Below are 25,000 nucleotides of genomic sequence, written 5' to 3'. Positions count from 1 at the left end.
AACAACAGACATTTGACTTCGGATTCTAGTAGGGTGAGGCCGGGTGCTGCAGACTTTTCTAGTGCCCGCGCCAATTCGCTGATATATATGTTGAAGAGGGTGGGGCTTAAGCTGCATCCCTGTCTCACCCCACGACCCTGTGTGAAGAAATGTGTGTTTTTTGCCAATTTTAACCGCACACTTGTTGTTTGTGTACATGGATTTTATAATGTCGTATGTTTTACCCCCAACACCACTTTCCATCAATTTTGTTTTCTCTTTCTCTCTCTCTCTCTCTCTCTCTCTCTCTCTCTCTCTCTCTCTCTCTCGCCTTTTCTCTCTCTCTCTCTCTCTCTCTCTCTCGCCTTTTCTCTCAAGGTCTAACTCAGCAAACAGTTATGAAGAAATATGTTTTCCTTTATTTATCTGGACTTAACCATAACCTCATTCGACGATAAGAGAACGTCAGAATGTCAGAACTAACGTGTGATTTTAAGTTCATTTGAATGTAATGTAAAGTTGTCCAGTTGTGGAACTTGATGTGAGTGCCATTGACATGTATTAAATAGGCTCTGACTTGGGAAATGTGCAGGTACAGGTGTTGTCCCAGGACGTTTTCACACGCTAACATATCTTCTGATCATCAGATCCAAAATGGCCTCTGACACTTCCTGTTTCCCTGTCCCACAGCTCCAGGAGACGGTGAAGAGGAAACTGGACAGCGCACGCTCGCCCCTCAATGGTGACCAGAATGGGATCTGCGACGGGAGCTATTCTCCGACCACCAAGAGGTTACGAAAAGACGGACCAGGATCGGGCGGACTGGACTCTCTCCCGGGCCTCCCCAACAACGCCCCCCCCATTTCCCCGCTCCACCAGATGGACATCAAGCCCTTACTGGGAGTCGCCGGGAACCCCAACAACCCCAGCGTAAACAACAACAACAACAACGTGAATGTCAACAACTGTAACTCCGGTCCCGGCAGCAATGGTAGCCATGGCAACCACCCTGGCAGCGGCTTGGGCTCAGGTCGCCCGGCTGACGTCAAGCTCAACGGCGATCTCCCCAACGTCAAGCTCAACGGTTCCTTAGACCTGGAGGACGGCTTCGGACTCCTCAAAGACCTGAAACAGGAGCCGCTCGACGACGGGGGAGGGATCGAGTCGTCGGACACGTCCTTGTCCAATCAGAACAAGCTGTTTTCGGACATCAACCTGAATGACCAGGAGTGGCAGGAGCTGATTGATGAGCTGGCCAATACGGTGCCGGAAGACGACATGCAGGACCTCTTCAATGAAGACTTTGAGGAGAAGAAGGAAGCAGAGTTTACCAGGCCGGCCAATCAGACCCCGGTACCGCAGGACCCGCCTCCCATGGCCACAGTGGCTCATCAACAGACGAACCAAGCACAGGGGGCGGCACAAGTCCCCATGGGTTCCCCACAGGTACCGTTTGGCTTGGTTTATTAGGGGTTCACAGCAAACCCTATTGTTCTTGATAGCGTTACTCTCTCTCTCACCTTTTTCTCTCTCTCTCCTCCTCTCTCTCTCTCTCTCTCTCTCTCTCTCTCTCTCTCTCTCTCTCTCTCTCTCTCTCTCTCCTTTTCTCTCTTCTCCTCTCTCTCTCTCTCTCTCTCTCTCTCCTTTCTCTCTCTCACATTTTCTCTCTCTCTCTCTCTCTCTCTCACCTTTCTCTCTCTCACATTTTCTCTCCCTCTCTCTCCCTCTCTCTCTCTCTCTCTCTCTCTCCCACCCTCTCTCTCTCTCTCTCTCTCTCTCCCACCCACCCCCTCTCTCTCTCTCTCTCTCTCTCTCTCTCCCACCCTCTCTCTCTCTCTCTCTCTCCCTCTCTCCCTCTCTCCCTCTCTCTCTCTCTCTCTCTCTCCTTCTCTCTCTCCCACCCCTCTCTCTCTCTCTCTCCCACCCTCTTTCCCCTCTCTCTCTCTCTCTCTCTCTCTCTCTCTCTCTCTCCCACCCTCTCTCTCTCTCCCTCTCTCTCTCCCCTCTCTCTCTCTCTCTCTCTCTCTCTCTCTCTCTCTCTCTCTCTCTCCCACCCTCTCTCTCTCCCTCTCTCTCTCTCTCTCTCTCTCTCTCTCTCTCCCACCCTCTCTCTCTCTCTCTCTCTCTCTGTCTCTGTCTCTGTCTCTGTCTCTCTCTCTCTCTCTCTCTCTCTCCCACCCTCTCTCTCTCAGCTTCAATAACCTGTAGTGACACCCCATCCCGTGAACGGGACCGTTGTCATCATCTGACACTAATTAGCATAACGCAACGGACATAAATATTCCTATTCATGAAAATCACAAGTGAAATATATTGGAACACAGCTTACCTTTTGTTAATCACCCTGTCATCTCAGATTTTCAAAATATGCTTTACAGCCAACGCTGGACAATCATTTGTGTAAGTTTATCATAGCCTAGCATAGCATTATGCCTTGCTAGCAGCAGGCAAACTTGTCACGGAAATCAGAAAAGCAATTAAATTAAATCGTTTACCTTTGATGAACTTCGGATGTTTTCACTCACGAGACTCCCAGGTAGATAGCCAATGATCCTTTTTCCCCAAAATATTATTTTTGTAGGCGAAATTAGCTCCGTTTGTTCTTCACGTTTGGCTGAGAAATCGCCCGGAAATGGCGGTCACCACAACGCCGAAAAATATTCCAAATTAGCTCCATAATATCGACAGAAACATGGCAAATGTTGTTTAGAATCCATCCTCAAGGTGTTTTTCTAATATCTAATTATCTATTCGATAATATATCCGTCGGGACAATTCGTTTTTCACTAGGACCGATTGGAGTAATGGCTACCTCTGTATTTTACACGAGAATCTCTCTCGGAGCCACCATGTGACCACTTGCGCAATGTGGTAGAACGTTTTTTCTCCAAAAATGAAAATACTGCCCCCTAGTACCAAGAGGTTAAGTGTTCCCTTTATTGTTTTGAGCAGTGTATATATTATTATTAATTATTATTATTTATTATTATTATTATTATTATTATTTATTATTATTATTATTATTATTATTATTATTATTATTATTATTATTTATTTTTGATTATGATGTGATGTGATGTGATTGAATATGATGTGATGTGATTGAATATGATGTGATGTGATGTGATTGAATATGATGTGATGTGATTGAATATGATGTGATGTGATTGAATATGATGTGATGTGATTGAATATGATGTGATGTGATGTGATTATGATGTGATTGAATGTGATGTGATGTGATTATGATGTGATTGAATATGATGTGATGTGATGTGATTATGATGTGATTGAATATGATGTGATGTGATGTGATTATGATGTGATTGAATATGATGTGATGTGATGTGATTATGATGTGATTGAATATGATGTGATGTGATGTGATTATGATGTGATTGAATATGATGTGATGTGATGTGATGTGATTGAATATGATGTGATGTGATGTGATTATGATGTGATTGAATATGATGTGATTGTGATGTGATTGAATATGATGTGATGTGATGTGATGTGATTGAATATGATGTGATGTGATGTGATTGAATATGATGTGATGTGATTATGATGTGATTGAATATGATGTGATGTGATGTGATTATGATGTGATTGAATATGATGTGATGTGATGTGATTATGATGTGATTGAATATGATGTGATGTGATGTGATTATGATGTGATTGAAATGTGATTGTGCCTCTACTGCCTGTGATTACAGTATGTTGTCCATGTTACTCTGGTATATGAAATGTAGCTGTTTTCTGTAATGTTATCATTTCTAAATAACCTAAAGAAATGGCCTCTCCTCAGGTCCGGCCGTCGTCTTCGGGCCCTCAGTTTGCCACCGCCGCCAACGGAACACCGCCCCAGCAGCCTTTGCAGCAGTCCCCACAGGTCGCCATGGCCTCAGGCTCCCCTCTCCCCAACTGTGTGGCCCGGTCGCCGCAGACGCCCACCCAGGCCCAGACGCAGGCCGGCCCCAGACCAGGGAATGGATTTATGATGAACCCAGGCCAAGGTGTGGGCCAGGCGGGTACAGGATCCAATGGCCCTGGAGTCCCCACTGGAATCCAAGGGCCTGGGCCGGTGACCTCTGAACTGTCGCCTGCTGAGCAACTGAAAGCGATGGCGGCACAGCAGCGCGCTAAGCTAATGCAGCAGCAGAAACAACAGCAGCAACAGCAGCAGGCTAACTGGTCCCCAGCCGGAGCTCCAACCAGCCCCTACGCCTCTGCTCCTTTCAACCAGCAGGACAAGCCCAACAGCCCGATGATGTACCCACCTCAAGCCTTCAACCAGCAGGACAAGCCCAACAGCCCGATGATGTACCCACCTCAAGCCTTCAACCCTGGCCAACAGGGCCCCCTGGTGGCTGGGATGACCTCGAGCAACGGCCCCAAAGCTCCCATGAACAACTACCTCCCTCAGAACCCCCACAACCACATGGGCATGATAAGTCAACAACAACAACAACAGACAAACAACATGGGCGCCCAACAGAACACCCTCTCTAAACAACAACAACAACAACAACAACAACAACTACAACAACAGCAAACGGCAGCCATGTTGTCCTACAGCAACACAAAGCCGCTGAGTCACTTCAGCACGATGGGGGTCGATCACATGGGGCAGAGGATGACCCCGCCCATGGGATCACAGGTCAAGAACCCCATGATGCCCCCATACATGCAGCAGGGAGGGGTGCAGGGGGCGGGGCCGGGCCAGACCCAGGGACCAATCCCGGGCCAGACGGCTCACCTCAGCGAGGAGCAGAAGAGGATGCTGCTGATGAAGCAGAAGGTGCTGAACCAGAGCATGCCCTACAGCGCCATGCAGCCCCACGGACAGGTAGGACGGATGCCATTTTGGATCTGTTGCAGGCTTCGTAATGTGGAATTGGTGAAACTGGAGCAGAAACCCATTTTGGCTCTGGTTTAGTTTGTGTGGCGCTTTTTACTGTGTGTGATTGGTGATTCTGGAGAATGGTTTACAGGTAGGCACTTTGTGTAGAGCTTTTTACTGTGTTGGATTGGAGCACCATTATGGCTCTGGTTGTTTTTCTGGATACACTTTTTACAGTGTGAATAGTGGTGATTACTGTGCAGAACGGGAGCCATATTGTCTTCTGGTTGAGCTTTGTACAATGTGGAATTGGTGAAACTGGTGTCCATTTTGGTTCTGTTTTTTCCCCTGTAATGGTTCATTGTACAGGGTGGATTGTAAAGTCCCATTTGCAATGCTCAGACAAGCATCTCAGACAGCGATGCTCTCAACACAAGGCCTCAACAGTTCTGGTTATTGTTTGGCCTTGAGAGAGGAGAGCTAGCTGGTGAAAACACATCTCTCTCTGTCTGTCTCTCTCCTCTGTCTACTGTAACTACTGTAGCTGCGTGTAGATCCAAACAGTAGTTGAGAGAGGAGAGCTAGCTGGTGAAAACACATCTCTCCTGTCTGTCTCTCTCCTCTGTCTACTGTAACTACTGTAGCTGCGTGTAGATCCAAACAGTAGTTGAGAGAGGAGAGCTAGCTGGTGAAAACACATCTCTCCTGTCTGTCTCTCTCCTCTGTCTACTGTAACTACTGTAGCTGCGTGTAGATCCAAACAGTAGTTGAGAGAGGAGAGCTAGCTGGTGAAAACACATCTCTCTCTGTCTGTCTCTCTCCTCTGTCTACTGTAACTACTGTAACTGCGTGTAGATCCAAACAGTAGTTTACATTTTTCAGTCAGGAATCCAGTTTTAAAAATGAGCCCAAGGTGAGACGATCCGTCTCTCTCTCTAACTGACAGTTCGTCATGGAAACATTCTGATTCTAGAACCTTGATGATTTTTTAAACTCCTAGAAGGAGCAGCGTTGGAGGCGGGGCAAGATAAAATGGCGCCGGACGGGCGGTTGCCCCAGTAACAGGCTACAGTAGCACTGGCAATAGGAAAATGGTGAAAGGTATTGATGTCTTCGCATCACAAGCAGCAGCAGCCTCTTCTTCTCCCTCATCTTCCTCTCCTCCCTCCCTGATAGTCTATTGGTTGGTCATTTAGGGCGCCGACGCTAGGCTTAACGAATCCGTACTTCATATCCCCATCCGTCACAGTTGAGCTCAGATGGGAGTGCCTCTCCCACTATTAGGATAGCGGCTAGCTGGGGCTATTTGTTTGGCTAACCTAGCCTGGTGGTTAGCGTAGCAGCTGGCTACTCAATAGGGTGTCAATCCATCACAGCTTGATAATGATAAGGCGCTAAAACCAACCTCAGGTATCGAGCTCTGCCGTTGAGCTACCATGTAGTTAGTAGCTAGCGGTTAAGGGTTGGTTAGCTTGCTAAATGCTAATGCTAATACTATGTTGAATGCAAAGTGACTGTGTCTGAGTGGAAGTCTTTGTGTTTGTGTTAGCTAAACGGTGTGTGTGTATGTGCTTTAGAAGGAGTGTGTGCTTCAGTGTGTTATCGAGTGGAGACGAGGCGAGCAGCAGTTTAACGTGGCGCTGGCCCTTTAAGAGGAGGGGATAAACCCATTAGCTCATGACCAGTGAATTACTGTCATTAGAGATGGAGGTGTGTGTAAACCCTCTGCTTCCCTCTCTCTCTCTCCCTCTCTCTCCCTTTAAACAGACACTCCCCCTCTCTCTCCCCCTTTAAACAGACTCTCTCTCTCTCTCTCTCTCTCTCTCTCTCTCTCTCTCTCTCTCTCTCTCTCTTTCCCTTTAAACATACACACACTCTCTATCTCTCTCTCCCTCTCCCTCTCCCTCTCTCTGTCTCTGTCTCTGTCTCTGTCTCTCTCTGTCTCTGTCTCTCTCCCCTCTCTTGTTCATGATATGCCTACAGTCACCCACTCCTCCTCTTCCCCCTATGCCAGCAGCACTCAGCACCAATAAAGAAGCTGATTTATTAAGATTGGGGCCTTTGCGGGAGAGAAACTGAGAGAGAGGAGAGAGGTACTGAAACAGAAAGAGACTGAGGGAGAGGAGAGAGGGACTGAAACAGAAAAGAGACTGAGGGAGAGGAGAGAGGGACTGAAACAGAAAGAGACTGAGGGAGAGGAGAGAGGGACTGAAACAGAAAGAGACTGAGGGAGAGGAGAGAGGGACTGAAAACGAAAGAGACTGAGGGAGAGGAGAGAGGGACTGAAACAGAAAGAGACTGAGGGAGAGGCGAGAGGGACTGAAACAGAAAGAGACTGAGGGAGAGGAGAGAGGAGAGAGGGACTGAACGAGAAAGAGACTGAGGGAGAGGAGAGAGGGACTGAAACAGAAAGAGACAGAGAGAGGAGAGAGGGACTGAAACAGAAAGAGACTGAGGGAGAGGAGAGAGGAACTGAAAACGAAAGAGACTGAGGGAGAGGAGAGAGGGACTGAAACAGAAAGAGACTGAGGGAGAGGAGAGAGGGACTGAAACAGAAAGAGACTGAGGGAGAGGAGAGAGGGACTGAAACAGAAAGAGACTGAGGGAGAGGAGAGAGGGACTGAAACAGAAAGAGACTGAGGGAGAGGAGAGAGGGACTGAAAACGAAAGAGACTGAGGGAGAGGAGAGAGGGACTGAAACAGAAAGAGACTGAGGGAGAGGCGAGAGGGACTGAAACAGAAAGAGACTGAGGGAGAGGAGAGAGGGACTGAAACAGAAAGAGACTGAGAGAGAGGAGATAGGAGAGAGGGACTGAAACAGAAAGAGACTGAGGGAGAGGAGAGAGGGACTGAAAACGAAAGAGACTGAGGGAGAGGAGAGAGGGACTGAAACAGAAAGAGACTGAGGGAGAGGAGAGAGGAGAGAGGGACTGAAACAGAAAGAGACTGAGAGAGAGGAGAGAGGAGAGAGGGACTGAAACAGAAAGAGACTGAGGGAGAGGAGAGAGGGACTGAAAACGAAAGAGACTGAGGGAGAGGAGGGAGGGACTGAAACAGAAAGAGACTGAGGGAGAGGAGAGAGGGACTGAACGAGAAAGAGACTGAGGGAGAGGAGAGCGGGACTGAAACAGAAAGAGACTGAGGGAGAGGAGAGAGGGACTGAAACAGAAAGAGACTGAGGGAGAGGAGAGAGGGACTGAAAGAGACAGAGACTGAGGGAGAGGAGAGAGGGACTGAAAGAGACAGAGACTGAGGGAGAAAGAGACTGAGGGAGAGGAGAGAGACTGAAAGAGAAAGAGACTGAGGGAGAGGAGAGCGGGACTGAAACAGAAAGAGACTGAGGGAGAGGAGAGAGGGACTGAAACAGAAAGAGACTGAGGGAGAGGAGAGCGGGACTGAAACAGAAAGAGACTGAGGGAGAGGAGAGAGGGACTGAAACAGAAAGAGACTGAGGGAGAGGAGAGAGGGACTGAAAGAGACAGAGACTGAGGGAGAAAGAGACTGAGGGAGAGGAGAGAGGAGAGAGAGACTGAAAGAGAAAGAGACTAAGGGAGAGGAGAGAGGGACTGAGGGAGAGGTTTATATTAAGGAAAGCAGGATAATAGGAGATAGAGTGGATGTAGACTGAAGAAGCAAAGAGCAAGAAAGAGAAGGGAACGAAATGGAGAGAGATTTTGTGAGAGAGAAGGAGAGGATGTGAAAGACCGAGGAGAACGAGGCAGGAAAGGGAGGATTGGGAGGGAAACAGAAAGGTGTGTAGACCACCTACCCGTTATTCATATTGCTGTGTGTTTTTAGATATGTTGTCCCACTTGACCCTTGAAATGAAACCGGTCTTTAAAGAGTTCTACGGGTCCAGACGGTCTATCAAACAGCACCGGGCTTATCGGACTGACTCACATGGAAAAGAAACATGTTTGTGTGTCGGGGAGGGGTTGATGTTGGCAGTGTTTATCTCCTCCCACGGCCCCCTGGGTAAAGCCGTGTGTATGCTTGTCTTTGATGGTGTGTGTGTGTGTTGCAGGAGGGGTAATATTAGCACTGTCATCTCACAGGTGGCTGGGTTAGAACCCTATCTCTCTGTGTGTGTGTGTGTGTGTGTGTGTGTGTGTGTGTGTGTGTGTGTGTGTTGCAGGAGGGGTAATAATACCACTGTTTATCCCCCACAGCGCCACTGTGTATATCCCTGGGTAGACGCTGGTGTGTGTGTTGGCTCACAGGTGGCTGGGTTAGACCCCTTTTTCTCCGTGTGTGTACGGTGTGTGTACGGTGTGTGTACAGTGTGTGTGTGTGTTTACGGTGTGTGTACGGTGTGTGTGTGTGTGTGTACGGTGTGTGTGTGTGTGTGTAAGCTAATCCTGTTAGCAGCTGTTTAGAGAGACTTCAGCCTGGCTCTTCAAAAGCTCGTTAGTCAAGCTTTAATTGTCGTCGGCTCCCTCGCTTTGCATATCACCATGACGCTAATTTATGCTCCGTCGGCGGCACGGTTACCGTGGCGGTGGTGCCTGGCTGGCAGGCTGTCGCCGTGGAAGCGGCTAGGTGGGGGTTAGAGAGAGATATGGTGTGTGTGTGTGTGTGTGTGTGTGTGTGTGTGTGTGTGTGTGTGTGTGTGTGTGTGTGTGTGTTTTGGGTTGGGCTGGGTTGAAGCAAGATAAATGTGTGTGGGTGGGTCTCTTAGGCTGTGATCTGAATAATGATTGGTTGAAATGAGATTGACAGGTGTGGAGATCTCTGGAGAGCTGGTGTCATCCAATTAAATGGGAGCGAGGTGTGTGTGCCTCTCTCTCTAGTGAAAGTGGTGTGTGTGTGTGTGTGTGTGTGGGGGGGGGGGTTTACATGCCTGAGTTGTGTGTTATTTTCTCATTTTTGTTCTTTCACATTTGACGCATGGTAGGTGGGTTCGACGACGTGTGTGTGGTTGTGTGTGTGTGTGTGTGTGAAACCCACATTGTGACTGCAGGCGGTACTGCTGCCACTGCTAGTGCTAATAGCCCTGTGAGTCACGGCACACACACACACACACACACACACACACACACACACACACACACACACACACACACACACACACACACACACACACTGCAAACAAACAGACACATACACGGTCACTCAAACACCCACAGGCACACACCAGCCCCCCTCCCTGCCCCTCTTCCTCTCTCTCTCTTTCTCTCTCTGTGGTGAGGTCTATTTCACCCATCAGTCTCTCCTCTCTTCCCTCTTCATCCCTCTCTTTTGTTATCTCCCCCTCCGAGCGCACCTCCTGCTGCCCTCATCCAGAGCACACACACACACACACACACACACACACACACACACACACACACACACCACCTTCACTAGAGAGAGAGGTGTAAAAAAAAAGGCAGACTGAGAGAAAGAGATCACCCCATCGCTCTGCTTCTCTCCCCTCCCCCCTACTCTCGTTATCTACAAGAGCTGGATATTACCTTCTCTTCCTCTCTCCCTCTCTCTCTCTCTCTCTCCCTCCCTCTCTCTCTTCCTCCCTCCCCTTCCCACTCCTTATTATCTCCTTCCCCTCTCCCTCTCTTTCTCTCTCCATCTCCGTTTGCCTCTCTCTGCCCCCCTTCCTCCTTGGTGCTCTCTCTCTTTCTCTCTCTCCCCACACGTGTCAGGGCTTGAGCTGAGCTGCTCTCAGATCCTGTTGAGAGCCTCAGAGGAGAACGAGGGAGGAGGGAGAGGAGGAGGAGGGGGCAGGCAGGGGAAGGCTGTGTTCCGTCATGTTCTCTGCTGCACTGGCTTCCTGCTAACACTGACACCAGACTAACTGTCTCTCTCCTCATTCCTCTCTTCTCCTTTCTTTACCCTTCCTCCTTTTCCCCCTCCTCTTTACTCTTCTTTTTCCTCCTGTTCTCTCTCTCTCTCCTCTCTTCCCTCCATCTCTTTAACCAGTCCTACTCCTCCTGTTCTCTCTCTCTCTCCTCTCTTCCCTCCATCTCTTTAACCAGTCCTACTCCTCCTGTTCTCTCTCTCCTCTCTTCCCTCCATCTCTTTAACCAGTCCTACTCCTCCTGTTCTCTCTCTCTCTCCTCTCTTCCCTCCATCTCGTTAACCAGTCCTACTCCTCCTGTTCTCTCTCTCTCCTCTCTTCCCTCCATCTCTTTAACCAGTCCTACTCCTCCTGTTCTCTCTCCTCTCTTCCCTCCATCTCTTTAACCAGTCCTACTCCTCCTGTTCTCTCTCTCTCTCCTCTCTTCCCTCCATCTCTTTAACCAGTCCTACTCCTCCTGTTCTCTCTCCTCTCTTCCCTCCATCTCTTTAACCAGTCCTACTCCTCCTGTTCTCTCTCTCTCTCCTCTCTTCCCTCCATCTATTTAACCAGTCCTACTCCTCCTGTTCTCTCTCCTCTCTTCCCTCCATCTCTTAAACCAGTCCTACTCCTCCTGTTCTCTCTCTCTCCTCTCTTCCCTCTATCTCTTTAACCAGTCCTACTCCTCCTGTTCTCTCTCTCTCCTCTCTTCCCTCCATCTATTTAACCAGTCCTACTCCTCCTGTTCTCTCTCTCTCCTCTCTTCCCTCCATCTCGTTAACCAGTCCTACTCCTCCTGTTCTCTCTCTCTCCTCTCTTCCCTCCATCTCGTTAACCAGTCCTACTCCTCCTGTTCTCTCTCTCTCTCCTCTCTTCCCTCCATCTCTTTAACCAGTCCTACTCCTCCTGTTCTCTCTCTCTCTTCCCTCCATCTATTTAACCAGTCCTACTCCTCCTGTTCTCTCTCTCTCTCCTCTCTTCCCTCCATCTCGTTAACCAGTCCTACTCCTCCTGTTCTCTCTCTCTCTCCTCTCTTCCCTCCATCTCTTTAACCAGTCCTACTCCTCCTGTTCTCTCTCCTCTCTTCCCTCCATCTCGTTAACCAGTCCTACTCCTCCTGTTCTCTCTCTCTCCTCTCTTCCCTCCATCTCTTTAACCAGTCCTACTCCTCCTGTTCTCTCTCTCTCTCCTCTCTTCCCTCCATCTCTTAAACCAGTCCTACTCCTCCTGTTCTCTCTCTCTCTCCTCTCTTCCCTCCATCTCTTTAACCAGTCCTACTCCTCCTGTTCTCTCTCTCTCTCCTCTCTTCCCTCCATCTCGTTAACCAGTCCTACTCCTCCTGTTCTCTCTCCTCTCTTCCCTCCATCTCGTTAACCAGTCCTACTCCTCCTGTTCTCTCTCTCTCTCCTCTCTTCCCTCCATCTCGTTAACCAGTCCTACTCCTCCTGTTCTCTCTCTCCTCTCTTCCCTCCATCTCTTTAACCAGTCCTACTCCTCCTGTTCTCTCTCTCTCTCTCCTCTCTTCCCTCCATCTCGTTAACCAGTCCTACTCCTCCTGTTCTCTCTCCTCTCTTCCCTCCATCTCGTTAACCAGTCCTACTCCTCCTGTTCTCTCTCTCTCTCCTCTCTTCCCTCCATCTCTTTAACCAGTCCTACTCCTCCTGTTCTCTCTCCTCTCTTCCCTCCATCTCTTAAACCAGTCCTACTCCTCCTGTTCTCTCTCTCCTCTCTTCCCTCCATCTCTTTAACCAGTCCTACTCCTCCTGTTCTCTCTCTCTCTCCTCTCTTCCCTCTCTCTCTTTAACCAGTCCTACTCCTCCTGTTCTCTCTCTCTCCTCTCTTCCCTCTCTCTCTTTAACCAGTCCTACTCCTCCTGTTCTCTCTCTCTCTCCTCTCTTCCCTCCATCTCTTTAACCAGTCCTACTCCTCCTGTTCTCTCTCCTCTCTTCCCTCCATCTATTTAACCAGTCCTACTCCTCCTGTTCTCTCTCCTCTCTTCCCTCCATCTATTTAACCAGTCCTACTCCTCCTGTTCTCTCTCTCTCTCCTCTCTTCCCTCCATCTCTTTAACCAGTCCTACTCCTCCTGTTCTCTCTCCTCTCTTCCCTCCATCTCGTTAACCAGTCCTACTCCTCCTGTTCTCTCTCTCCTCTCTTCCCTCCATCTCTTTAACCAGTCCTACTCCTCCTGTTCTCTCTCCTCTCTTCCCTCCATCTCGTTAACCAGTCCTACTCCTCCTGTTCTCTCTCTCTCTCCTCTCTTCCCTCCATCTCTTTAACCAGTCCTACTCCTCCTGTTCTCTCTCCTCTCTTCCCTCCATCTCTTAAACCAGTCCTACTCCTCCTGTTCTCTCTCTCCTCTCTTCCCTCCATCTCTTTAACCAGTCCTACTCCTCCTGTTCTCTCTCTCTCTCCTCTCTTCCCTCTCTCTCTTTAACCAGTCCTACTCCTCCTGTTCTCTCTCTCTCTCCTCTCTTCCCTCTCTCTCTTTAACCAGTCCTACTCCTCCTGTTCTCTCTCTCTCTCCTCTCTTCCCTCCATCTCGTTAACCAGTCCTACTCCTCCTGTTCTCTCTCTCCTCTCTTCCCTCCATCTCTTTAACCAGTCCTACTCCTCCTGTTCTCTCTCTCTCTCTCCCCTCTTCCCTCCATCTCGTTAACCAGTCCTACTCCTCCTGTTCTCTCTCCTCTCTTCCCTCCATCTCGTTAACCAGTCCTACTCCTCCTGTTCTCTCTCTCTCTCCTCTCTTCCCTCCATCTCTTTAACCAGTCCTACTCCTCCTGTTCTCTCTCCTCTCTTCCCTCCATCTCTTAAACCAGTCCTACTCCTCCTGTTCTCTCTCTCCTCTCTTCCCTCCATCTCTTTAACCAGTCCTACTCCTCCTGTTCTCTCTCTCTCTCCTCTCTTCCCTCTCTCTCTTTAACCAGTCCTACTCCTCCTGTTCTCTCTCTCTCTCCTCTCTTCCCTCTCTCTCTTTAACCAGTCCTACTCCTCCTGTTCTCTCTCTCTCTCCTCTCTTCCCTCCATCTCTTTAACCAGTCCTACTCCTCCTGTTCTCTCTCTCCTCTCTTCCCTCCATCTCGTTAACCAGTCCTACTCCTCCTGTTCTCTCTCTCTCTCCTCTCTTCCCTCCATCTCGTTAACCAGTCCTACTCCTCCTGTTCTCTCTCCTCTCTTCCCTCCATCTATTTAACCAGTCCTACTCCTCCTGTTCTCTCTCTCTCTCCTCTCTTCCCTCCATCTCGTTAACCAGTCCTACTCCTCCTGTTCTCTCTCTTCTCTCTTCCCTCCATCTCTTTAACCAGTCCTACTCCTCCTGTTCTCTCTCTCTCTCCTCTTCCCTCTATCTCTTTAACCAGTCCTACTCCTCCTGTTCTCTCTCTCTCTCCTCTCTTCCCTCCATCTCGTTAACCAGTCCTACTCCTCCTGTTCTCTCTCTCTCTCCTCTCTTCCCTCTATCTCTTTAACCAGTCCTACTCCTCCTGTTCTCTCTCTCTCCTCTCTTCCCTCTATCTCTTTAACCAGTCCTACTCCTCCTGTTCTCTCTCTCTCTCCTCTCTTCCCTCCATCTCGTTAACCAGTCCTACTCCTCCTGTTCTCTCTCTCTCCTCTCTTCCCTCCATCTCGTTAACCAGTCCTACTCCTCCTGTTCTCTCTCCTCTCTTCCCTCCATCTCGTTAACCAGTCCTACTCCTCCTGTTCTCTCTCTCTCCTCTCTTCCCTCCATCTCGTTAACCAGTCCTACTCCTCCTGTTCTCTCTCCTCTCTTCCCTCCATCTCGTTAACCAGTCCTACTCCTCCTGTTCTCTCTCTCCTCTCTTCCCTCCATCTCTTTAACCAGTCCTACTCCTCCTGTTCTCTCTCTCTCCTCTCTTCCCTCCATCTCTTAAACCAGTCCTACTCCTCCTGTTCTCTCTCTCTCCTCTCTTCCCTCCATCTCTTTAACCAGTCCTACTCCTCCTGTTCTCCCTCTCTCTCCTCTCATCCCTCCATCTCGTTAACCAGTCCTACTCCTCCTGTTCTCTCTCCTCTCTTCCCTCCATCTCGTTAACCAGTCCTACTCCTCCTGTTCTCTCTCTCCTCTCTTCCCTCCATCTCTTTAACCAGTCCTACTCCTCCTGTTCTCCCTCTCTCTCCTCTCATCCCTCCATCTCGTTAACCAGTCCTACTCCTCCTGTTCTCTCTCCTCTCTTCCCTCCATCTCTTTAACCAGTCCTACTCCTCCTGTTCTCTCTCTCTCTCCTCTCTTCCCTCCATCTATTTAACCAGTCCTACTCCTCCTGTTCTCTCTCTCTCTCCTCTCTCCCCTCCATCTATTTAACCAGTCCTACTCCTCCTGTTCTCTCTCTCCTCTCTTCCCTCCATCTCTTTAACCAGTCCTACTCCTCCTGTTCTCTCTCTCCTCTCTTCCCTCCATCTCGTTAACCAGTCCTACTCCTCTTGTTCTCTCTCCTCTCTTCCCTCCATCTCTTTAACCAGTCCTACTCCTCCTGTTCTCTCTCCTCTCTTCCTTCCATCTCTTTAACCAGTCCTACTCCTCCTGTTCTCTCTCTCTCCTCTCTTCCTTCCATCTCTTTAACCAGTCCTACTCCTCCTGTTCTCTCTCTCTCTCCTCTCTTCCCTCCATCTCTTTAACCAGTCCTACTCCTCCTGTTCTCTCTCTCTCTCCTCTCTTCCCTCTATCTCTTTAACCAGTCCTACTCCTCCTGTTCTCTCTCTCTCCTCTCTTCCCTCCATCTCGTTAACCAGTCCTACTCCTCCTGTTCTCTCTCTCTCTCCTCTCTTCCCTCCATCTCTTTAACCAGTCCTACTCCTCCTGTTCTCTCTCTCTCCTCTCTTCCCTCCATCTCTTAAACCAGTCCTACTCCTCCTGTTCTCTCTCCTCTCTTCCCTCCATCTCTTTAACCAGTCCTACTCCTCCTGTTCTCTCTCCTCTCTTCCCTCCATCTCGTTAACCAGTCCTACTCCTCCTGTTCTCTCTCTCTCTCCTCTCTTCCCTCTATCTCTTTAACCAGTCCTACTCCTCCTGTTCTCTCTCTCTCTCCTCTCTTCCCTCTATCTCTTTAACCAGTCCTACTCCTCCTGTTCTCTCTCCTCTCTTCCCTCTATCTCTTTAACCAGTCCTACTCCTCCTGTTCTCTCTCTCTCTCCTCTCTTCCCTCCATCTCGTTAACCAGTCCTACTCCTCCTGTTCTCTCTCTCTCCTCTCTTCCCTCCATCTCGTTAACCAGTCCTACTCCTCCTGTTCTCTCTCTCTCTCCTCTCTTCCCTCCATCTCTTTAACCAGTCCTACTCCTCCTGTTCTCTCTCTCTCCTCTCTTCCCTCCATCTCTTAAACCAGTCCTACTCCTCCTGTTCTCTCTCCTCTCTTCCCTCCATCTCTTTAACCAGTCCTACTCCTCCTGTTCTCTCTCTCTCCTCTCTTCCCTCCATCTCTTTAACCAGTCCTACTCCTCCTGTTCTCTCTCTCTCCTCTCTTCCCTCCATCTCTTAAACCAGTCCTACTCCTCCTGTTCTCTCTCCTCTCTTCCCTCCATCTCTTAAACCAGTCCTACTCCTCCTGTTCTCTCTCCTCTCTTCCCTCCATCTCTTTAACCAGTCCTACTCCTCCTGTTCTCTCTCTCTCCTCTCTTCCCTCCATCTCTTTAACCAGTCCTACTCCTCCTGTTCTCTCTCTCTCTCCTCTCTTCCCTCCATCTCTTAAACCAGTCCTACTCCTCCTGTTCTCTCTCTCCTCTCTTCCCTCCATCTCTTTAACCAGTCCTACTCCTCCTGTTCTCTCTCTCTCTCCTCTCTTCCCTCCATCTCGTTAACCAGTCCTACTCCTCTTGTTCTCTCTCCTCTCTTCCCTCCATCTCGTTAACCAGTCCTACTCCTCTTGTTCTCTCTCCTCTCTTCCCTCCATCTCGTTAACCAGTCCTACTCCTCTTGTTCTCTCTCCTCTCTTCCCTCCATCTCGTTAACCAGTCATACTCCCCTGTGCTTAGTATTAGTTCTACTCCACTAAACCTGATCAATACAAGATCAACACACACCAACAAATCCAACTGCATCAGCAGAGAGCAGTGGGAGGGAAAGTGATTCCCCCCCCCCCCTTCAACTCCCCCGTTAAATGTGTTTGGTTTGCTCCGGCGGTGCCAGAGAAAACACACTGAGACAAACCATCTTCACACACCTCGGGGGGGTGTTAATGGAGGGTCGATACTCAGCTCAACAACAGGCTGTTATTATATATTAGTAGTAGGAGGCTGTTATTATATATTAGTAGTGGGAGGCTGTTATTATATAGTAGTAGGGGGGCTGTTATTATATAGTAGTAGGAGGTTGTTATTATATAGTAGTAGGAGGCTGTTATTATATAGTAGTAGGGGGGCTGTTATTATATAGTAGTGGGAGGCTGTTATTATATATTATTATGGAGGCTGTTATTATATAGTAGTGGGGAGGCTGTTATTATATAGTAGTGGGAGGCTGTTATTATATAGTAGTGGGAGGCTGTTATTATATAGTAGTAGGGAGGCTGTTATTATATAGTAGTAGGAGGCTGTTATTATATAGTAGTAGGGAGGCTGTTATTATATAGTAGTAGGAGGCTGTTATTATATAGTAGTAGGAGGCTGTTATTATATAGTAGTGGGAGGCTGTTATTATATAGTAGTAGGGAGGCTGTTATTATATAGTAGTAGTAGGGGGCTGTTATTATATAGTAGTAGGAGGCTCTTATTATATAGTAGTGGGAGGCTGTTATTATATAGTAGTGGGAGGCTGTTATTATATAGTAGTGGGAGGCTGTTATTATATAGTAGTAGGAGGCTGTATTATATAGTAGTGGGAGGCTGTTATTATATAGTAGTGGGAGGCTGTTATTATATAGTAGTGGGAGGCTGTTATTATATAGTAGTAGGGAGGCTGTTATTATATAGTAGTAGGAGGCTGTTATTATATAGTAGTAGGGAGGCTGTTATTATATAGTAGTGGGAGGCTGTTATTATATAGTAGTGGGAGGCTGTTATTATATAGTAGTAGGGGGCTGTTATTATATAGTAGTGGGAGGCTGTTATTATATAGTAGTAGGAGGCTGTTATTATATAGTAGTGGGAGGCTGTTATTATATAGTAGTAGGGGGCTGTTATTATATAGTAGTGGGAGGCTGTTATTATATAGTAGTAGGAGGCTGTTATTATATAGTAGTCGGAGGCTGTTATTATATAGTAGTGGGAGGCTGTTATTATATAGTAGTGGGAGGCTGTTATTATATAGTAGTAGGAGGCTGTTATTATATAGTGGTAGGGAGGCTGTTATTATATAGTAGTGGGAGGCTGTTATTATATAGTAGTAGGGAGGCTGTTATTATATAGTAGTAGGAGGTTGTTATTATATAGTAGTAGGGGGCTGTTATTATATAGTAGTAGGAGGCTGTTATTATATAGTAGTAGGGAGGCTGTTATTATATAGTAGTAGGGGGCTGTTATTATATAGTAGTAGGGAGGCTGTTATGATATAGTAGTGGGAGGCTGTTATTATATAGTAGTAGGAGGTTGTTATTATAGTAGTGGGAGGCTGTTATTATATAGTAGTGGGAGGCTGTTATTATATAGTAGTGGGAGGCTGTTATTATATAGTAGTGGGAGGCTGTTATTATATAGTAGTAGGAGGCTGTTATTATATAGTGGTAGGGAGGCTGTTATTATATAGTAGTGGGAGGCTGTTATTATATAGTAGTGGGAGGCTGTTATTATATAGTAGTAGGAGGCTGTTATTATATAGTGGTAGGGAGGCTGTTATTATATAGTAGTGGGAGGTTGTTATTATATAGTAGTAGGGGGCTGTTATTATATAGTAGTAGTAGGCTGTTATTATATAGTAGTAGGAGGCTGTTATTATATAGTAGTAGGAGGCTGTTATTATATAGTAGTGGGAGGCTGTTATTATATAGTAGTAGGAGGCTGTTATTATATAGTAGTAGGGAGTCTGTTATTATATAGTAGTAGGAGGCTGTTATTATATAGTAGTGGGAGGCTGTTATTATATAGTAGTGGGAGGCTGTTATTATATAGTAGTGGGAGGCTGTTATTATATAGTAGTAGGAGGCTGTTATTATATAGTAGTGGAAGGCTGTTATTATATAGTAGTAGGGGGCTGTTATTATATAGTAGTAGGGGGCTGTTATTATATAGTAGTGGGAGGCTGTTATTATATAGTAGTGGGAGGCTGTTATTATATAGTAGTGGGAGGCTGTTATTATATAGTAGTGGGAGGCTGTTATTATATAGTAGTAGGAGGCTGTTATTATATAGTAGTAGGGGGCTGTTATTATATAGTAGTAGGGGGCTGTTATTATATAGTAGTAGGAGGCTGTTATTATATAGTAGTAGGAGGCTGTTATTATATAGTAGTAGGGGGCTGTTATTATATAGTAGTAGGGGGCTGTTATTATATAGTAGTAGGAGGCTGTTATTATATAGTAGTGGGAGGTTGTTATTATATAGTAGTAGGAGGCTGTTATTATATAGTAGTAGGAGGCTGTTATTATATAGTAGTAGGAGGCTGTTATTATATAGTAGTGGGAGGCTGTTATTATATAGTAGTAGGAGGCTGTTATTATATAGTAGTGGGAGGCTGTTATTATATAGTAGTAGGGAGGCTGTTATTATATAGTAGTAGGAGGCTGTTATTATATAGTAGTGGGAGGCTGTTATTATATAGTAGTAGGGGGCTGTTATTATATAGTAGTAGGAGGCTGTTATTATATAGTAGTAGGGAGTCTGTTATTATATAGTAGTGGGAGGCTGTTATTATATAGTAGTAGGAGGCTGTTATTATATAGTAGTAGGGAGCTGTTATTACAGATGACATGGTGGCTGTATTGTACTGTAACATTGTCCATTTTACACCCTTTATATTTAGTCATTTAGCCATTTAGCCATTTAGCCTTTTAGTAATTTAGCCATTTAGTCATTTAGCCATTTAGTCATTTAGCCATTTAGTCATTTAGCCATTTAGTCATTTAGCCATTTAGTCATTTAGCCATTTAGCCACTCTTAAAGTAGTGAGTGCATCCATTTTCATTGGTACAGTTCCCCCGTGGGAATCGAACCCACAACTCTGGTGTTGTAAGTGCTGCGCTCTACAAACTGAGCCACACAGGACTCATTATATTCTAGCTGAAATACACTGAGTGGACAAAACATTAGGAACACCTTCCTGGTATTGACTTTCACCCCGTTTTGCCCTCAGAACAGTCTCACTACATCGAGACATGCGGTAGTGTGTGTGTGTGTGTGTGTGTGTGTGTGTGCGTGCGTGCGGTAGTGTGCGTGTGTGTCTGCGTGTGGTAGTGTTTGTGTGTGGTAGTGTGTGTGTGTGTGTGTGTATGCGTGCGGTAGTGTGTGTGTGTGTCTGCATGCGGTAGTGTGTGTGTGAGTCTGCGTGCGGTAGTGTGTGTGTGTGTCTGCGTGTGGTAGTGTGTGTGTGAATCTGCGTGCGGTAGTGTGTGTGTGTGTCTGCGTGTGGTAGTGTGTGTGTGAGTCTGCGTGCGGTAGTGTGTGTGTGTGTGTGTGTGTGTGCGGTAGTGTGTGTGTGTGTGTGTCTGCGTGTGGTAGTGTGTGTGTGTGTGTGTGTGTGTCTGCGTGTGGTAGTGTGTGTGTGAGTCTGCGTGTGTGTGCGTGTGTGTGTGTGTGTCTGCGTGTGGTAGTGTGTGTGTGTGTGTGTGAGTCTGCGTGCGGTAGTGTGTGTGTGTGTCTGCGTGTGGTAGTGTGTGTGTGTGTGTGTCTGCGTGCGGTAGTGTGTGTGTGAGTCTGCGTGCGGTGTTTTTTTGTGTCTGGGGGGCAAATCATTCTTATTCTGTGTCTGGGCCAAACAGGAGGGTAGTGGAGAAGGAGGGTAGAGGAGAGGAGAGGAGATAAGGAGGCAAAGGGAAAGGAAAGGAGATGAAAGGAGAGAAGGAGGGGAAGGGAAAGGAGGGGAGGAGGGGAAAGGAAAGGAAAAGAGAGAAGGAGGGGAGAGGAGAGGAAAGGGGAGAGGAGAGAAGGAGAGGAGGGGAGAGGAGAGAAGGAGGAGAGGAGAGGAGAGGAGAGGAGAGGAGAGGAGAGAAACAGAGGAGAGGAGAGGAGAGGAGAGGAGAGGAGAGGAGAGGAGAGGAGAGGAGAGGAGAGGAGAGGAGAGGAGAGGAGAGGAGGAGGGGAGAGGAGAGGAGAGAAGGAGGGGAGAGGAAAGGAGATGAGGGGAGAGGAAAGGAGATAAGGAGATAAGGAGAGAAGGAGGGGAGAGGAGAGAAGGAGGGGAGAAGAGAGGAGAGGAGAGAAGAAGGGGAGAGGAGAGAGGAGAGGAGGGGAGAGGAGAGGAGAGGAGAGAAGGAGGGGAGAGGAGAGAAGGAGGGGAGAGGAGAGGAGAGAAGGAGGGGAGAGGAGAGGAGAGGAGAGAAGGAGGGGAGAGGAGAGGAGAGCCACAGCACAGTGAGATCCCTGAATACTAAATAGACTGGTGTCGCCCCAGCCAGCACCTGCCATGCTACACACACACACACACACACACACACACACATTCCTCTGCCACTCACACCTCATGCCAGCTCAAAGTTTGGCCGCCTCAGCCTGCTCCAGGTTGCCATGGACACCATGGCCCACAGCACCTAGCAGCCAGAATCAATGGGAAGCTTCAAGACCAGAGAGGCAGGGGGTAGAGAGAGAGAGGGTGTGTGTGTGTGTGTCTTGGTCGAGGATGGGAGGCACAGATGTGACCTCACCCCTGTCCCCAAAGTGCCCCCTCTCTCCCCATCTGCTCTGACACACACACTCTGAGTCCACTGACTAGATGGATTTCTGGTGCTGCTCCTGTTGAAGATAACGTGTGTGTGTTGTACTGTGTGTGTTGTACTGTGTGTGTTGTACTGTGTGTGTTGTACTGTGTGTGTTGTACTGTGTGTGTTGTACTGTGTGTGTTGTACTGTGTGTGTTGTACTCTTTTCCTATAATTCTATGAGGTATATAGCTGACAGCAGGAACACATGGCTCTGTCTTCAGTAAGAATAGACAGTAGTAATAGTGGTCTGATAATATGACTGGGGTGGTCTGATAATATGACTGGGGTGGCCTGATAATATGACTGGGGTGGCCTGATAATATGACTGGGGTGGTCTGATAATATGACTGGGGTGGTCTGATAATATGACTGGGGTGGTCTGATATTATGACCGGGGTGGTCTGATAAATGACTGGGGTGGTCTGATAATATGACTGGGGTGGTCTGATAAAATGACTGTGGTGGTCTGATAATATGACTGGGGTGGTCTGATAAAATGACTGGGGTGGTCTGATATTATGACCGGGGTGGTCTGATAATATGACTGGGGTGGTCTGATAATATGACTGGGGTGGTCTGATAATATGACTGGGGTGGTCTGATCTTATGACTGGGGTGATAGTGGTCTGATAATATGACTGGGGTGTTATTGGTCTGATAATATGACTGGGGTGGTCTGATATTATGACCGGGGTGGTCTGATAATATGACTGGGGTGGTCTGATAATATGACTGGGGTGGTCTGATAATATGACTGGGGTGGTCTGATAATATGACTGGGGTGGTCTGATATTATGACTGGGGTGGTCTGATCTTATGACTGGGGTGATAGTGGTCTGATAATATGACTGGGGTGTTATTGGTCTGATAATATGACTGGGGTGATAGTGGTCTGATAATATGACTGGGGTGGTCTGATAATATGACTGGGGTGGTCTGATAATATGACTGGGGTGGTCTGATAATATGACTGGGGTGGTCTGATAATATGACTGGGGTGATAGTGGTCTGATATTATGACTGGGTGATAGTGGTCTGATAATATGACTGGGGTGGTCTGATAATATGACTGGGGTGTTATTGGTCTGATAATATGACTTGGGTGATAGTGGTCTGATTATATGACTGGGGTGGTCTGATAATATGACTGGGGTGGTCTGATAATATGACTGGGGTGGTCTGATTATATGACTGGGGTGATAGTGGTCTGATAATATGACTGGGGTGATAGTGGTCTGATATTATGACTGGGGTGATAGTGGTCTGATTATATGACTGGGGTGGTCTGATTATATGACTGGGGTGATAGTGGTCTGATATTATGACTGGGGTGGTCTGATACTATGACTGGGGTGATAGTGGTCTGATAATATGACTGGGGTGATAGTGGTCTGATATTATGACAGGGGTGGTCTGATAATATGACTGGGGTGGTCTGATAATATGACTGGGGTGGTCTGATAATATGACTGGGGTGGTCTGATAATATGACTGGGGTGGTCTGATAATATGACTGGGGTGGTCTGATAATATGACTGGGGTGGTCTGATATTATGACTGGGGTGGTCTGATAATATGACTGGGGTGATAGTGGTCTGATAATATGACCGGGGTGGTCTGATAATATGACTGGGGTGATAGTGGTCTGATAATATGACTGGGGTGGTCTGATAATATGACTGGGGTGATAGTAGTCTGATAATATGACTGGGGTGATAGTGGTCTGATAATATGACCGGGGTGGTCTGATAATATGACTGGGGTGGTCTGATAATATGACTGGGGTGATAGTGGTCTGATATTATGACTGGGGTGATAGTGGTCTGATATTATGACTGGGGTGATAGTGGTCTGATATTATGACTGGGGTGGTCTGATAATATGACTGGGTGATAGTGGTCTGATATTATGACTGGGGTGGTCTGATATTATGACTGGGGTGATAGTGGTCTGATTATATGACTGGGGTGGTCTGATAATATGACTGGGGTGGTCTGATAATATGACTGGGTGATAGTGGTCTGATATTATGACTGGGGTGGTCTGATATTATGACTGGGGTGATAGTGGTCTGATATTGTGACTGGGGTGGTCTGAAAATATTTCTGAACTACACACAAGGACAGACAGGAAGTCAGGAGAGGCACATGTTCGGAATCACACACACACATTCCAGGAGAATTAGAAGGGGGAGGGAGAGACGCACACACACCAATGATATGGAGAGTGAAAGAAAGAGAGGCAGAGTAGAGACCGGCTAGAAGAAGAGGGAGAGACAGAGACGGCTGCAGAGCTTTGAGGATTATGGGTAGATTTGGACTTTTTTGTAGCGAGATTCTTTTTCTCTGAGCAATTTGCCTCGAACGTCTTGAACAGTGTTAATCCTCTCTTAAATAAACCTAATCCTGCTAGCATGTACCTGATACTGAGGGAACGGAGGGAGGTCGGGATAGAGAGAGGGATGGTTAGAGAGACCCAACATTAAGGAAAGCTTTATTACAGACTCAGTGAGCATAGCCTTGCTATTGAGAAAGGCCTCCGAAGGCAGGCATGGCTCTCAAGAGAAGACAGGCTATGTGCTCACTGTCCACAATATGAGGTGGAAACTGAGCTGCACTTCCTAACCTCCTGCCCAATGTATGACCATATTAGAGAGACATATTTCCCTCAGATTAAACACAGATCCACAAAGAATTTGAAAACAAACCCGATTTTGATAAACTCCCATATCTACTGGGTGAAATACCACAGTGTGACATCACAGCAGCAAGATCTGTGACCTGTTGCCACGAGAAAAGGGCAACCAGTGAAGAACAAACACCATTGTAAATACAACCCATATTTATACTTATTTATTTTCCCTTTTGTACTTTAACCATTTGCAAATCATTATAACACTGTACATAGACATAATATGACATTTGAAATGTCTGTATTCCTTTGGATATTTTGTGTGTTTATCATCTATTTCACTTGCTTTGGCAATGTGAGCGTATGTTTCCCATGCCAATAAAGGTGTTTGTGTGGAGAGGGAGGGAGAGAGGAGACGGGGGGGGGTTCAGAAAGTATTCAGACCCCTTGACTTTCTCCACATGTTGTTACGTTACAGTCTTATTCTAAAATGGATCAAATTGTTATTTTCCCTCATCAGTCTACACACAATACCCCCGTAATGACATCACAATACCCCAGAATGACATCACAATACCCCAGAATGACATCGCAATACCCCAGAATGACATCACAATATCCCCGTAATGACATCACAATACCCCCGTAATGACATCACAATACCCCCCGCAATGACATCACAATACCCCCGCAATGACATCACAATACCCCGTAATGACATCACAATACCCCCGCAATGACATCACAATACCCCCGTAATGACATCACAATACCCCCGCAATGACATCACAATACCCCCGTAATGACATCACAATACCCCCGTAATGACATCACAATACCCCAGAATGACATCACAATATCCCCGTAATGACATCACAATACCCCCGTAATGACATCACAATACCCCCGTAATGACATCACAATACCCCCGTAATGACATCACAAATCCCCATAATTACAAATTGAAAA

At 47.3% G+C, this 25,000-nt stretch overlaps 1 protein-coding gene across 2 annotated transcripts in view; it reads left to right on the top strand.

The window, feature by feature from the left end:
• The window catches only part of LOC139419142 (mastermind-like protein 3), a 224,375-nt gene that overhangs the window by 98,481 nt on the left and 100,894 nt on the right, over positions 1-25,000 (top strand). For both annotated transcript variants that reach the window (XM_071169103.1, XM_071169104.1), the window contains exons 2-3: positions 670-1,425; positions 3,794-4,834. In XM_071169103.1, the coding sequence (XP_071025204.1) occupies positions 670-1,425; positions 3,794-4,834 (1,797 nt within the window). The remainder of the gene's footprint in view (positions 1-669; positions 1,426-3,793; positions 4,835-25,000) is intronic.

The sequence above is a fragment of the Oncorhynchus clarkii genome, chromosome 10 (genome assembly GCF_045791955.1).
Source record: "Oncorhynchus clarkii lewisi isolate Uvic-CL-2024 chromosome 10, UVic_Ocla_1.0, whole genome shotgun sequence".
NCBI classification, from domain to species: domain Eukaryota; kingdom Metazoa; phylum Chordata; class Actinopteri; order Salmoniformes; family Salmonidae; genus Oncorhynchus; species Oncorhynchus clarkii.
Note: the sequence above shows the minus strand (reverse complement) of the source record. Positions and strands in the feature narration are given on the sequence as shown.